This window comes from Haemaphysalis longicornis, unplaced genomic scaffold, assembly GCF_048455015.1.
Source record: "Haemaphysalis longicornis isolate Haplotype H1 unplaced genomic scaffold, Haemaphysalis longicornis Haplotype H1 scaffold_4, whole genome shotgun sequence".
Classification (NCBI taxonomy): Eukaryota; Metazoa; Arthropoda; class Arachnida; order Ixodida; family Ixodidae; genus Haemaphysalis; species Haemaphysalis longicornis.
This window is the reverse complement of record NW_027526361.1, coordinates 3893965-3907090: the sequence shown is the minus strand read 5'-3', so window position 1 is coordinate 3907090 and position 13126 is coordinate 3893965. Positions and strand designations below refer to the sequence as shown.

Sequence of the window (13126 nt, the reverse complement as noted above, 5' to 3'; positions counted from 1 at the left end):
CACGCTCCTAAATAATGCATCACTGTTTAATGGCAGTAAAAAACCGAGTGACATATTTGGGTGGGCCGTGCTATACACCAAAATTAAAGGTGTTAAGCATGATGGTTATATACTCATATTTTGGAAGTTTTGAATGCAGACGGAAAAGTCTTGGAAGGGTTAAAAATGTTTTTCGTAATAGCAAACATTACGAGAAGTAGTGTTTTGTTTAAAAATGGTGCGAGTTGTTTCTAATAACTGCTTGAGCAGCTGCCACTGCCTGCCAGCTGTAACCATAATCGAAGTATTCAAAATGTCGGTCATTGTCTATCGACTAGTAACGTGACATTCTGTCTTTTACCGCCGTTTTAGAGAACTTCACCGCATTCTGAATGTCGCATTAGATGCCAACCAGGAAAAAAACAGAAGGGGGAAACAGTGCCCCTGAAGTGAGAAGGGAGCTGAGTGAAGACAGTCCCCCGCGGCTCCTTTCTTTCTAGGCGAAACAGGGGACACGCACTGGTCAGACGCCAGGGATGAAGCGTAGGTTGTCAGCAGGGCACAACAGATCTGCTTGCATTGGCCACGTTTCCGTGCCGTCGCTCTGGTGCTGAGTTTCCTTGGTTTCATTTGGTGCCCATCGCGTTCAAAGGGCTCCTTAAAGCAGCATTGGCATTGGATTTTTGTGTGTAGCACCGAATTAATGGCACTCAAACTTAAGTCCTTGAGCACTTAAGATTATTGTTTGTGAATGAGTGGCACAAGTATTACTGCAGCTGCTATAGGGAACAAAATATAGCGGCCTTAACATGCTTGGGCCAAGTCAGCCCTTAAGTATCGCATCATTGGGGTTCTCCTGAGAAAATGTTCAGGGGTGGACATCTTGAGAACGGGGGGATAGGGGTTATACCCTGGCTACACTAGGGTCTGAATGTCATTTGACTCAAATGGGGGGTGCTTCAAATGCCATTCAGAACCCGCCATGCTACACTACAATTTCAATGGAATTTGAAAGCTTTCACAATTGCTCACCGTGCTATAGTGGCACTGTTGTTGCCCCGTTCCTTTTTCGTACAATAATGCAACAATCAAATGTAGGAGCAGTCTAAGGCAGTAAAATGATATCAAATTAGAAGAAACACCAGTTTCGACTCTAGTGTGGTGGCTGTCTTGCATAGTTGTTTTTTTTGCTGACCCACTGGTTTTGTGAGTATGAAAATGAAGTATGTTTATTTAATATTTTAAGTAAATGAACAGTGAACAAAGTTTCATAAACAAAAATATTTTGTTTGTTTTACGTACGGAAGTATTATATTTTTTATTGCTGATCGAAGGTGCTGCGTGCGAGAGTGCTAGAAATGGCATTTGAAGTCCCAAGTGTCTTTTTCGGTGCTTATTTGGCTCGAATGTCATTTGAGCTGAATGGCATTTTAAAACCTAGTGTAGCAGCACAACTTGGCATTTGAGTCAAATGACATTTGGTTCAAAGGACATTCGAACTCTAGTGTAGCAGGGGTATTAAATTCTATCCCCCTCGATCAAGAACAAGGGGGATAGGCGTTAAATCACCCGCCGCGGTGGCTCAGTGGCTAAAGCGTTGTGCTGCTGAGTACACGGACGGGAATTTGATTCCCGGTTGTGGTGGGCGCTTTTCTGTTAGAGGTGAAAAGCGAGAACGCCCGCGTGTTCAAGATTTCTGCGCACGTTAAAGATCCCCTGTAGGTTGTCAAAATTAATCTGGAGCCCTCCACTACGGCACGCCTCATAACCTGTGCAGTTTCGGCGTGTTAAACCCTGTAATCAATCAATCAAATAGTGTTAAATTCAAGAACTCCACATTTTCATCACAAAAATTGAACAACTGTGGTAGAAAGTCGGGTATTATGGTAGTGTGGCGGGACGAAAAGGGGGAGCTCTTAAACAACAAAATAAGAAATGGATAAGCAAAAACAATGACTCTGAGACTTGTATGCCAGACTTGAAAGCCAGGTGCGCATTTCAAATGGAGCGGTGAAGTGTGGCGTCATTTCGACTGTTGCCCACCGTGGAGAAAACCGTGCGCATTATGTACTATGTCAAAAATGCAGCCTTTCTCCACGAAGACCACTGCTTGACATGTAGCGTAGGTTTTTCTCCTGAATGCACGAGGAAATACACACCCATGCCAGAGAAAATGGGAGAACTTGTTGGCCTGTTAGTGGCACTGGGAGGTTTGACAGACGAGGCCCTTTTGGCCGAGCTAGGGACTGGCTGTGTTGCTGTTGCAGCAGGTTGCAGGCTCCGGACCACAGCGCCTAGGTGTGTGCACGCGCACAGCAGGACCTTTCCAGGGCTGCACAGCATGCTCTGCTGTGGTTGTCGTCCAAGTTCATGACTGCCGATTCAATGACTTTAAAAACGCTTGTGGACAGGGCAGTCTGCGCATTGAGCAAGTCGTCACGTAAACGCAGTAGCCTAGGAGAACCCAACAAGACTCGATTGGAGTAATGAGGGAGCTCTGTGAAGCATTTTTCTTGGCTATGAGCTGCTGAGGGTTGCGGGTGGTGAGTGGGGAGACAGCTGATGTTTGTGTGCTGGCATGTTGCTTGCCAAACAGTTGCCATTTTCTTGCCAAGCAAATTTCCTAAAGGTTTCAGCGAAATTCTCACGTGGACCACATAGTGCCTCTTAAGATATGTATGAAAAGGCAGCCTGCGTTTCTAGTTATTGCTGCTGCTTTTCTGCAGCTAGTTGTACACCCGCTCAGAAAATGGGTTCTTTTTGTCCAATAGATGCAACAATTGGTCTTCAAAACGGGTAAAAATGCATACATGGGATTGCTTTTTGTAGGAAAGGGAATTTGGGTTTACGCGTGTTTACGTTAATTTAAACCCAAAACACCGGCACTCATGGACATTTGCTGTTGCTGTCCACATTTGAGGTATGGTGGTACTCAATTCCCAGGCTGGCCCGAATACGTTGACCTTCCTCTTTACAGGCATTTTGTACAAACAAATGCATTTATTTCGTCCCTAATGCTCCCTTTGTAGGAATGAGGAGGGAAAATAGGGGCTATTGCTACTTGGCCAAGCAGTCTGCAAGTCCCACCCACACTCCGTGGTCGGCTCAAAATCTCTGAAATAAAGCTTTTTCATGATTATTAAGGGCGGGATTTTTAGGCATTCAAAGAGTGCATTTTAGGCACCAAAAATAGGCAGTCAAAAAACGTTTTAGGCCTCCAGTGTCATAAATAGGAGCACTACAAATTTTTAGATAAAAGCAAATAATTTGAAACGAAGACGTGCGTGATATGTGCATCTACGACGGGGAAAACCGAAAATGTTGTCATGATGGCATGGAGGTGCCAACAGTTGAACATAGCTGTTCAGTTGTCCCGTAAAGCTGCTGGACCATTGGCTCAAAATTCAACAAGCGAACTGCTCACACTCGTGTTCGCTTGCCCAAGGGCTGCATTAGTGAAACAGGCATCAAAAAGAATACTTAAAAGCTGGAAATACTCGTTAAAGAAGTGCTGCTTTGTCTGCCTGGCGCAGTTTGATTACGACACAACAAAAACAGACAATAATAAATGCAAGAAAGACGAATTATTAAGAAATTTACATGAGGGCTGTTAGGTATAACTCTGGCAGTTTTGTCATATGCAATGACATCGTGCGAATTGTACAGGCAAGGTGTGCCAACACTGCCACATACCTTTCCACACATTGGAAGAGCATATTTGAAAAGGTTTGTGGCAGCCGAACGAATTCAGATGAAAAAACGTATTTTAGAACCCGCCTTAAAAGGCAAATCACAAACAAAAGAAGTGCTGCTAAGCCGCATTTTGTGTCCTCTCTCCTTTCCCCTGATGGCCCGCTGTGGTTTTGCGTTCGCCAACCGCTTGCACCGTGGCGGCGAATGCTGGCCGCACGTACCATGGAGTTTCTGAACAGGGATTGTTGCCTGATAGCATGAATAGCAATCTCAGACTGCACTCGAAAGTGAAACTTGAGGCTCAAGAGTGTTCGTATAGGTGCAATTTCGCAGATAGGCATTCAGGCACAAATGCCGAAAGAGGCATCTATGGGCACCACTCTGACGCCATTAAAGCACTTCTTACAGAAGCGCAAGGGACGGAATAGGCCTTTGGCTAAAATCCAGCCTCTAGTTGGCATCCCCCCAAAGGGCTGGTGCCAGAGGCCGAGTGTGAGGAGGCCTGTCTTCTCCCCAACACAGCTGTGCATTGTGGAGAGGATGAGAGGATGAGTCGGCGTCTGGACGACCACCACACGGGACTGGGATCGTCGACGACGGGCGGAGTGTTTCCGGGCCGGAACCATGCCTCGGGAGGCTTCCACCGGCCCACGCTGGGGGGCGCGGGGGCCCCCGCCCCTGGCGGTGCTGCGCCAGGGGGGGCAGGCGTAGTGGGCGGAGGAGCCTCGCGCGCCAAACCCCCCTCGCAGCGGCAGCCCCTGGCCCTGCTGCAGGACTCGATACACAGCGGCGCACCGGCCGCCGACAACCGGGAGAACATGCAGGGCCCCAACGTCCAGTTCACCGTGCAGTCGGCGGGCTTTCAGTGAGTCGGCATCTTCAGTCCTGCCTTGGTCATCGCCTGTCTGTAAACCGCACCTGCCAACGAAAGGCCTCGGGCGAGCGCAGAAAACTTTGGTTACAACTGGGAAAGGTCGGAGGTGCACGGGAATGCGTTCGTCTATGTATCAAGAGAGGGACGTGGTAGTTTCTGAGCTGTCTAAATTGAACTTCTTATTAGTGAAAGCATTTATGTTTTTATATTCCCCATAGACAAATGCGACGTTTGTTTTCTCGTCTATTTTGTCTAGAGCTAGAGTTGTGTAAACGCTTTGCTGGGTGGGTCAGATGGAAGCAGTAGACATAGCTTTATTGTTCTCAGGGACAAAATCTTTTCCTTTGGTCGCTTAAGATGTGATCAGCAATTTTCGTCGCAGCAGCGTTTTACTCGTGGCTTGTGTCAGCTTTGCGAAAGTAAGAATAGTGTTGCAGGCTTACTCGTCTGCTTGTGCAAATTTTGCATTGTTCTTTTCACGCTTGGTGTCTTCCAAGCAAAACAGACTGGCAATGACAAAGAAGCGTCTTGGCCTTAGAAAATGTTCATCCAAGGCTCCTGTGTGGAGATGCCAGCATGCACGGCGCTGTTTGGAGTTGGGACCCTCTGGCCTGCATAGATGGTCACTTGTGCCTTTGTGTGTGCAGGCCGCGGCTGGGGGCCGGTGCTCTCTCGCAGCTGGGTCACAACCACAGCCCGTCAGCGGCACACCACACCTTGGGTGGACAGCCGCATGCCGCTCAGGTGAGACTGTCCAGTTCGGGTTTGGTGGACTAGCAGAAGAGAGGAAACGGCTACAGTCACATGGGATCATATTACAGTAGAATCCGACTATACAACTTTCTCAGGACTGTGAAAAAGTGTTGTAAAATGCGGGCGTCGGGAAATCGGAACATCTGCGATTATGCTTATAAATACAGTTTTGCGCTACGAAATCACAAGAAACTTCAATGTAAACTACAAACTAATGCTTTTCAGGGAAGTAAGTGTGCAAAGAATAATGCAGTGCCAATCACGCTGTATCAAAACGAGCCTTGTACCGCAGTTTATGGCTGCGATACCCACCAGCCAGTCTGAATCATGGCACACACTATCACGACAAACACACGTGAAAGCCTGTCAGGGTAACCTCATTGGCAATTCACTGCTGGGTCGGAAAAACACCAGCCCACTCCCCCCTGCGACTAAAGCTCCTCCATCACGACCACGACCGCTGCGCAGCAAGAGACGCCAGCAAGGAGAGGACCAGAGCGATTGTGCAGAGGAGCTGGCGGCTGCTGGATGGGAGCGAAACAAAAGCTGTGCTGGAGAGAATACATTGAGCAGGCCCGCAGCACTTTCATTTCGTCCGCCGGTTGGTCGTGGACTTCGTGTGGGTGTACGGATTACGCGGTTCAGGCATGAAATCGCGTCAGAGGTTTTTAATGCATTTTTCCTACGGGGACTTTGCCAGGATTTGACTAGTTCATGGTCAAATCACGGTTGTAGAACCCGGGGACATATATCCGGGGTGCCACTGTAGTTATGGGTACAGCATTTTTTTGTATAGTGTACGGCAAGTAAGAACAGGCCAGTGTCTTGTGAGCTTGGTTCTCACTTGCTGCTCACATTTTTCGAGATCCCCCTCTTGGTGATGATGATGGTGATCGGAGTGCCCATACCCAGTCATATGCAAACCACTTGGGGATGTCTGGTCATGTTTTATGACTAAACGCCACCCCTGCAGGAGAACAGCAACAGAGTTCGAGGGGGCAGCTTGATTGTCATTTGTCCTTGGAACTTGGTCTGGCCAGTGCAGACCACAGGAGGTGAAGGAAGATGAAGCGGTCCATGCCGGGCAGGGGCTGTTCCAGAGCTAGGTGTTGATTGCACGAATGCAAGTCGAGGCACAATTCTGCCATCCTGGCGTCCCCAAGTAAAGTAAGCCCATCAGCGGGGGGATTATTTAAGGCATTCTAAAGTGTGTCTTGCCGAGTGTGGTGGCTTGGTGCTCCAGCTTGCCCTCGCGCACGTCATCTCAGCCCAGCAGCTAAGCCTACTTGGAACCAACCCCTTGCCGGGTAGTTGGCATGTGCTGCACTTCTGTGCCCCCGCATAGAGTGGGTCTCATCTGTGTGGCAGGCAGTTGTCCGTGCATTGCATTTTCTCTCCGCATAGTGGTCAGGCGAGAACGGGCAGAGCAGGCTGTCTGACCGCCCGCCCACCCTGCAGGCGGCGCACAACCCCCAGCTGCACGGGCAGCAGCAGTTCCAGAGGTTAAAAGTGGAAGATGCGTTGTCGTACCTCGATCAAGTGAAGCTGCGCTTTGGCAACCAGCCACAAGTCTACAATGATTTCCTCGACATCATGAAGGAATTCAAGTCCCAGAGGCAAGTGCCCTCCCTTGTGTCCGCTGTGTTTTCAGAGGTCCTGCGCATGCTTGTTTGCCGGAAGGCATTGGGGGGGTCACTGCTGTGGGTATCTTTATGAGCTGTAGCAACAGTGAAGACCCACGCGAAAGGCTGGTGGTTATTCTGCTTTCTTGTTTGCTTGGCTGTTTGATCCCAGCTAGTCTCATAGTTTCTGCGGGTTGCAAATAGGATTAGCTTACACGGAAAACTTTCTCAAGCGTGCAAAGTCAGCAATGGCAAAGTCTGAAGTAACTCGTTGCCCAGCGGAGTTTCACTTATAACTCTTTTCACTTATGATTGGAAAAACGTGAGAACGCTTGTCGGGGAATGTTAATCCTTTCAAAGTTCCTAAAAGATCTAAAAATTTTTGTCTCCAGCGAGCAAAGTCGACAGCGGCAATGTCACTGCAAAAATGAATTGTTGCCCAGTGTACAGTGCTTGATAATTGTTTCCTCTCCTGCCTGGTGGTGTTCAACACTGACAGTGTTCACATATGGTCGTGAGAGCGCTTGTCGCGGAATGTTAATTCATTTAAACAACAACAAGAAAGTGTGCTGCCCCCTCCCCCTTTCCAATATACACATTTTTGGTTCAATGTAAGCAAAGCTTTTGCTATGTATTCTCATTGCAAATGTACCGTGACCACAAATAGTTTGATATGTGCGATAATTCAATGCAAACGAATTCGATACAGTCTAGTTCAGCGACTCGATGAGGTCTTGCTGTTGCATCTGCTGGGGTTTTCAGAATGGTCATCTTTGTGGCCTCGCCCCCTCCTTTTGTCTGGCTGAGTGGCTCCCTTCCCCTCGGTGTGCAGCATTGACACGCCGGGAGTGATCCAGCGGGTGTCCAACCTGTTCAAGGGCCACCCCGAGCTCATAGTGGGCTTCAACACCTTCCTGCCGCCCGGCTACCGGATCGAGGTGCAAGCCAACGAGCAGGTGAACGTGAGCATGCCGGGATCGCTGTCCACCACCCTGACGGCCGGCGGGGGACCCCCCGTGGTGGTGCCCACCCAGCCTGCACCGCCCACGGGGGGTGCACCGCCCACGGCGGCCGCCACCCCAGCTGCCACCAGTGCTACACCGGGGCTCACCCCGCCGGTCTCTGCGGCTGCGTCTCCACCCTCGGGCGTCAAGGTGGGTGTGCTGCTCCCTGGTCGGTGTGTGTTTTACTTGAATGAGTGCTACAGTTGAACGTCGCTACAACGAACTCTGCTTCAACGAAATATTTCCAATTCCCCCTCAGCTAGCTATAGAATTCGATGCAACAAATTCCTCTCCACAGCGAACCATTTGTCTGGCTTGCTTTCGCTTCAACGAAATTTGCACTCGGTGGGCTTGGGCTTGGACACTTATTTTACTATAAATAAGCATAATGCCAGCCATCTGTAGCTCTTTGTACACTCAAGGTGCTTAGTTTCACAAGTTTCACCAAAAATGAGTGCCATGCACCACCACCGATAAACAAAAACAAACTTGTGGATGGACGTCATTGTTTGCTGGTGGTAACGATGTGGCTGGCCGACTCTACATGAGGTGCAGGCCCGGTTCCCCAAGCAGGAGCCACAGCCAATCTGCGTACAGCTGAAACTGTGCGAGTGTGCCCTGCTGGTGCTGTGCTGTCGTGAGCAGCTGTCGTGCGCAGCTGTTGTTGCAGTTTTTCTTTTGCCAATCTTCAGTGTCAAAGCCAAAAATGTTTTTGTTTTTAGCCTTGAGCCCACGTCACCCTAACTTACGGGGGAAGTAGGGATCGAGCTAACTTTTTGTTTTTTGGCGTAGAATAATTGAATTTGGTAGGCATATTGGAAAAAAATCTAAATGGAAATTCCATGACGGTACGTTCAGTAGTTCTGGTGTTACGGAGGTGTACATGTTGCCCGCTCTTGGAAAGCCTTGCAAGGTGTTGGCACATGGTAGGAAGTTCTGAATACTTTTCAATTGTAGTCAGAAGGACAGTACAGGGCAAGAGTTAAAATTTTTTTATACCCTTCATTTTTTTTTACACAAAACAGTAGTTTCATTTGTGCACTGTAGGACACATATGACCTAGCCGTAAATTATGCATTACAAAATAACTAGGCCCTAAAATGAAAATCCGAGACTGTCTTGCCCTGCAGAACGCTTCAAGGATCAAAATAAAACAGACATGGTCAAAATTCGCCCAGTGCTTGCTATGCTATCCTTTCCACGAGCAATGAAGAACTTGTTAAACGCACTTTTGAGAAAACGGTGCTAAAAGTTTACAAAGGCTTCATGATTTTCAGACTGCACCAGCAGCATAGTCCTTGCTGTCCTTGCTCAAGGACAATCTGAAACATTTGCCCTCTGATTTGGTGCATCTGGGGGGCCTTCCTGGCTCATTGGAGGTGTTTATGTGCAGGCCGTTAGGTGGCAGAAGCATCAGTTTTATGCAGAGTGTACCAAAAAGTTTACTATGGGGTAGTGGGGTACCTGTATGTATGTTGATGTATACCTAATGCACAGCCTTTTTTAAAAGGTCTTTTTTATAATAATGTGCCAACAGACTTCCAGCTCATTTCTGGGTGTCATAACCCTGCTGAAGCTACAGCTAAGTACATGGGGCTCTTCAGTGTCAAAAAGTGGAATCGCAAGCATAAGATGAGCTATTTTAAAGCAGAATATTTACTTCTTTTATGCAAATACTACATTACTGCTAGCATACCATGCTCTTTTCCTTCAGGCGAAAGTCATGCATTGCCAAAAAAAAAAAAAAAAACGGCATAATGTACAATTAAAAATATAAAATTGTAAAACGCTGCAATTTTAAGGCGTCTTTTCTAATTGAACACTGGTAATAATATTTTGTAACCCCAGACTTTGTTGTACGAACTAGTTTAGAACCACGGCAAAAGTTTCTCACCTCCCCCCCCACCCCCTTTTCCGCCTAAAATCCCCTACGAGCACATTCACCACGACAGTAATTTCAGTAACCTTGCTGTGTTTCGCCACTTTGCTTTTTCCGTTAAATTTCACTTCACACTTATCAGTCATTATTACTCGCGTGCAGCAGCAATCGATCGTGCTATCGTCCGCTGCCTGAACACGTCGTGGCAATGCAGTGCGCGCCGCAACTTCTGGCGAGTTGACCGTTCCATTCCCAAAGCTTGCGAGTTCGCTGTGAAACACAGCAATAACTCAGAGTTTGATAATACTGCAATGAGTCCAAAAGGTCACCTCACGAACGCACCACAATTCCCACTCCAGGACTGACCCCGATGATGTCGCCGGCACGTTTTTGATGTGCCTTTAGAGCCGCGCAATGTTTTATCTAGTGCACGATCTCGAGAATTATCGCTGTGATTACAAAAATGTCACTGTTCAATACCGCAACAGATGAAACGAGTAAACTGGAACCAAGTCGACCGGGAAACCTAGAAGACATTGGTGGAGCGCAGTGCGCGTGAAATGCGCGGCAGCCCGGCGGCCATGTTTTTGCTGTCATGGCAACGCCCAATCACGAGAGCCGTTTCAGTAAACGCAGCTGAATAGGCAATCGCATGTTGGAATCTACGGGTTGCTTCGTTTCACTGGCCTTCTTTTTCTGACGTTTGTGCTTTTGTGAGTTAGTGACGACAAAAGGATCGACCGGAAAATGGGAGTTAGAGAGTCCGTTGCCGATCTAACCAGACCATGATGGCGGGTCGCTGTGGTGTCGTTCAGGAGATGCAGTGCTCTGAAAATTGCCATGTTGTCGTCATTTTGCGGAAATATTTTGTCACCTTGGTGGACATAAATATTTGGTGGACATAAAAAATTTGGTGGACATAAAAAAGGGAAACTTATCCAAAAAAATAAAAAATAATATAAATAAAACAGCATAGCATATAAAACGTGCAATCCAAAAATGTGATTTCCGAAAAAACCATTTTATTGTTAACTTTTCGCAGTCTGATCCTCATGTCTCCCCTTAATCCCGAGCACAGCAACGTGTTTTCTGACTGCACTTCTCTCCCCCCATAACTCGCTCTTCACGTGAGGGTAAAAAACAGGCAACCACTGGCGCGTTTCTTATCGAATAAACACGACATAGCCGTCCGTCGCTCCTTTTTCTAAAGATTGCAGTTCTGGTGAACGATGCGGATAATATATGGTGCTATTTTGTTGCCCTTCCCGTGGTGTGTTTGGGCAGATTTCATCTCCACGAATTTCCGCTTCAGCAAAATTTTCCGCATGTCCCGTCAGTTTTGTTGCAGTGGTATTTATTTGGCTGTGCCACTTACAAGGCAAGATGAAAATGCAGGGAGTTTTTCTCGGAAGTTCTCGTTCCACTGAGGGTTGCACTGCTGGGCAAGCGTTGCTTGTCCCCCTCCCCTCTCTCTCTAGCAGTCGTGCAATTTCGGGAGCCTTAGTCATTGCTGTGCTCCAGGCCGTTATTACAAGGACCTTGACAGGCTGGTGTGATTTTTCAACATAGCTTAGCTGGATATCATGCTGTTACCGTATTTGCACGATTGTAGGTCGACCCTTTTTTTTTTTTTTTTCGAATTTGACAATCCAATGTTGGCGAGTTGACTTCGAATCGAAATCGAACCGTCTACCGCTAGTAATGGCAAGAGAAACGAGAAATCGGGGGTGCTACGAGGTGGGGACAGCTTTGCACCCTCGTTCCCATGGTTATGGTCTAAAGTGTGAACCGCACGGGGCGTTTACTGCTCGCGAAAATGCGCCGCGCTGACGCCGCCCGCATGCTGCGCGCTACGCAATTGGCGGCGGCAACATGGCGGCGGCACCAGCCGCGAAGAGGTGCACGTAGCTCCAGCGACCGCTTCTAACCGCTCTTTAAGGGGAGACGCGGGTCTTGGAAGCCCAAAATTTGGCCAAAAAAATCAATTTTTCGAAATCACCATTTTCGGAAAGTGTAGCTATTTTTCTCCCGGCTAGCAAAATATCCAGACCCAGGAGTACGTATTTGAGCCAAAATATCGATTCAGAGCACCGACGACCACTAAAATCACCCAAGATTCGACGCGAAAATAGCATCTTTTCGACGACTCGCCGCTCGGGTTCTACTTGCGCCACGGCGTCCATCTTGGTTTCATTCAAAAGTGCGTCTTCGTTTTCAATTCCCCGCCAGAACCGCTCCGTTTCGTCTGTTGGTTGCGAGTAAAACCGGGGTAGAAAAGAGACTGAACGCGCCGCCCAATTGGCTACTGACTGCACGTGACCGCAGCGCGCAACCTCATTGGCTGGGCGCCGTGGGTCATCTGCTTGGCACTCTCATCACAGTGCAACGGCTCATGTATTCGTCTATGCGAGGACCGGCAAAAGCCCCGCATGGCGTAAAAATAAAGTAAATATGTCTATCGATGACTGAAAGGAAGAAGTGTCGGTATTAAAAGTGCCTGGAGTACGATTTTCTGCGTGTCTCACGACGACTTATCGCGAGAAAGGCGCCGAGACGGAGGTAGGCTTAGCGCTTCCGTGGGCTGCCGAGACGATAGTGTTAGCGATATGATTACGCCTGCTCGTGCACTAAGGTACGTCTATCTTTCGATCAGCAGCAAATAGAAACAAAAGAAATGATAAAGTGGAGGATGCCGCATGCCGACGTTGCAAGGGAAGTGTGTTCATTCGGTTATCAACAATGCTGCGGCGGGTCGGCCCGCACTTCGGCGCGCACTTCCTCGTCGGCAGGTTACCATATAGATGAGCGACCTGGGAATTATAAACGCCCGCACAGAGCACAATGTGCGTTGGTGACGTGATATACGAGTAGATTAAACCGAAAACGTGGTTATCCCACCTAGCCAAGCGCATGCACGTTACAGAACAGTGGGTTGCATTTCGTTACTAGCACCTTCGTTGCAACTCCTTTCACGCGATGTAAATCCGATTTGATTGCTACAAATGAAACAGTAACATAACAAAAAAAAACGTTGACAACTGTGGTGCACGATTGCCTTGGTCGCCAAAGAGTGACGGCGCGCTGCCAACAGCGTAAAAATTGAAGCAATGTTCTGGCTTTGCTTTTGTTCAGTTTTTCTGCCAAGTGTCATCTGTATACAGAGGATTTCACAATTTTCTCATCAACTGATTTCAGCAAACTTGGTGTGCTTGTGTTGAGCGACAAGCGAGCTACATTCTAAATTGTTTCTTTTTTTAATGTGCTCAATAGATAAAACTGTCACTTGTAGTAAAACTTCAACTGCGATTTTCTCAGCTTCCCT

General features: G+C 47.9%; 1 protein-coding gene across 3 annotated transcripts in view; it reads left to right on the top strand.

The window, feature by feature from the left end:
- Positions 1–13126, top strand: part of Sin3a (SIN3 transcription regulator family member A) — a 41734-nt gene that overhangs the window by 3652 nt on the left and 24956 nt on the right. For all 3 annotated transcript variants that reach the window (XM_077705666.1, XM_077705668.1, XM_077705667.1), the window contains exons 2-5: positions 4195–4537; positions 5194–5290; positions 6758–6915; positions 7754–8075. In XM_077705666.1, the coding sequence (XP_077561792.1) occupies positions 4221–4537; positions 5194–5290; positions 6758–6915; positions 7754–8075 (894 nt within the window). In that variant the 5' untranslated portion in view covers positions 4195–4220. The remainder of the gene's footprint in view (positions 1–4194; positions 4538–5193; positions 5291–6757; positions 6916–7753; positions 8076–13126) is intronic.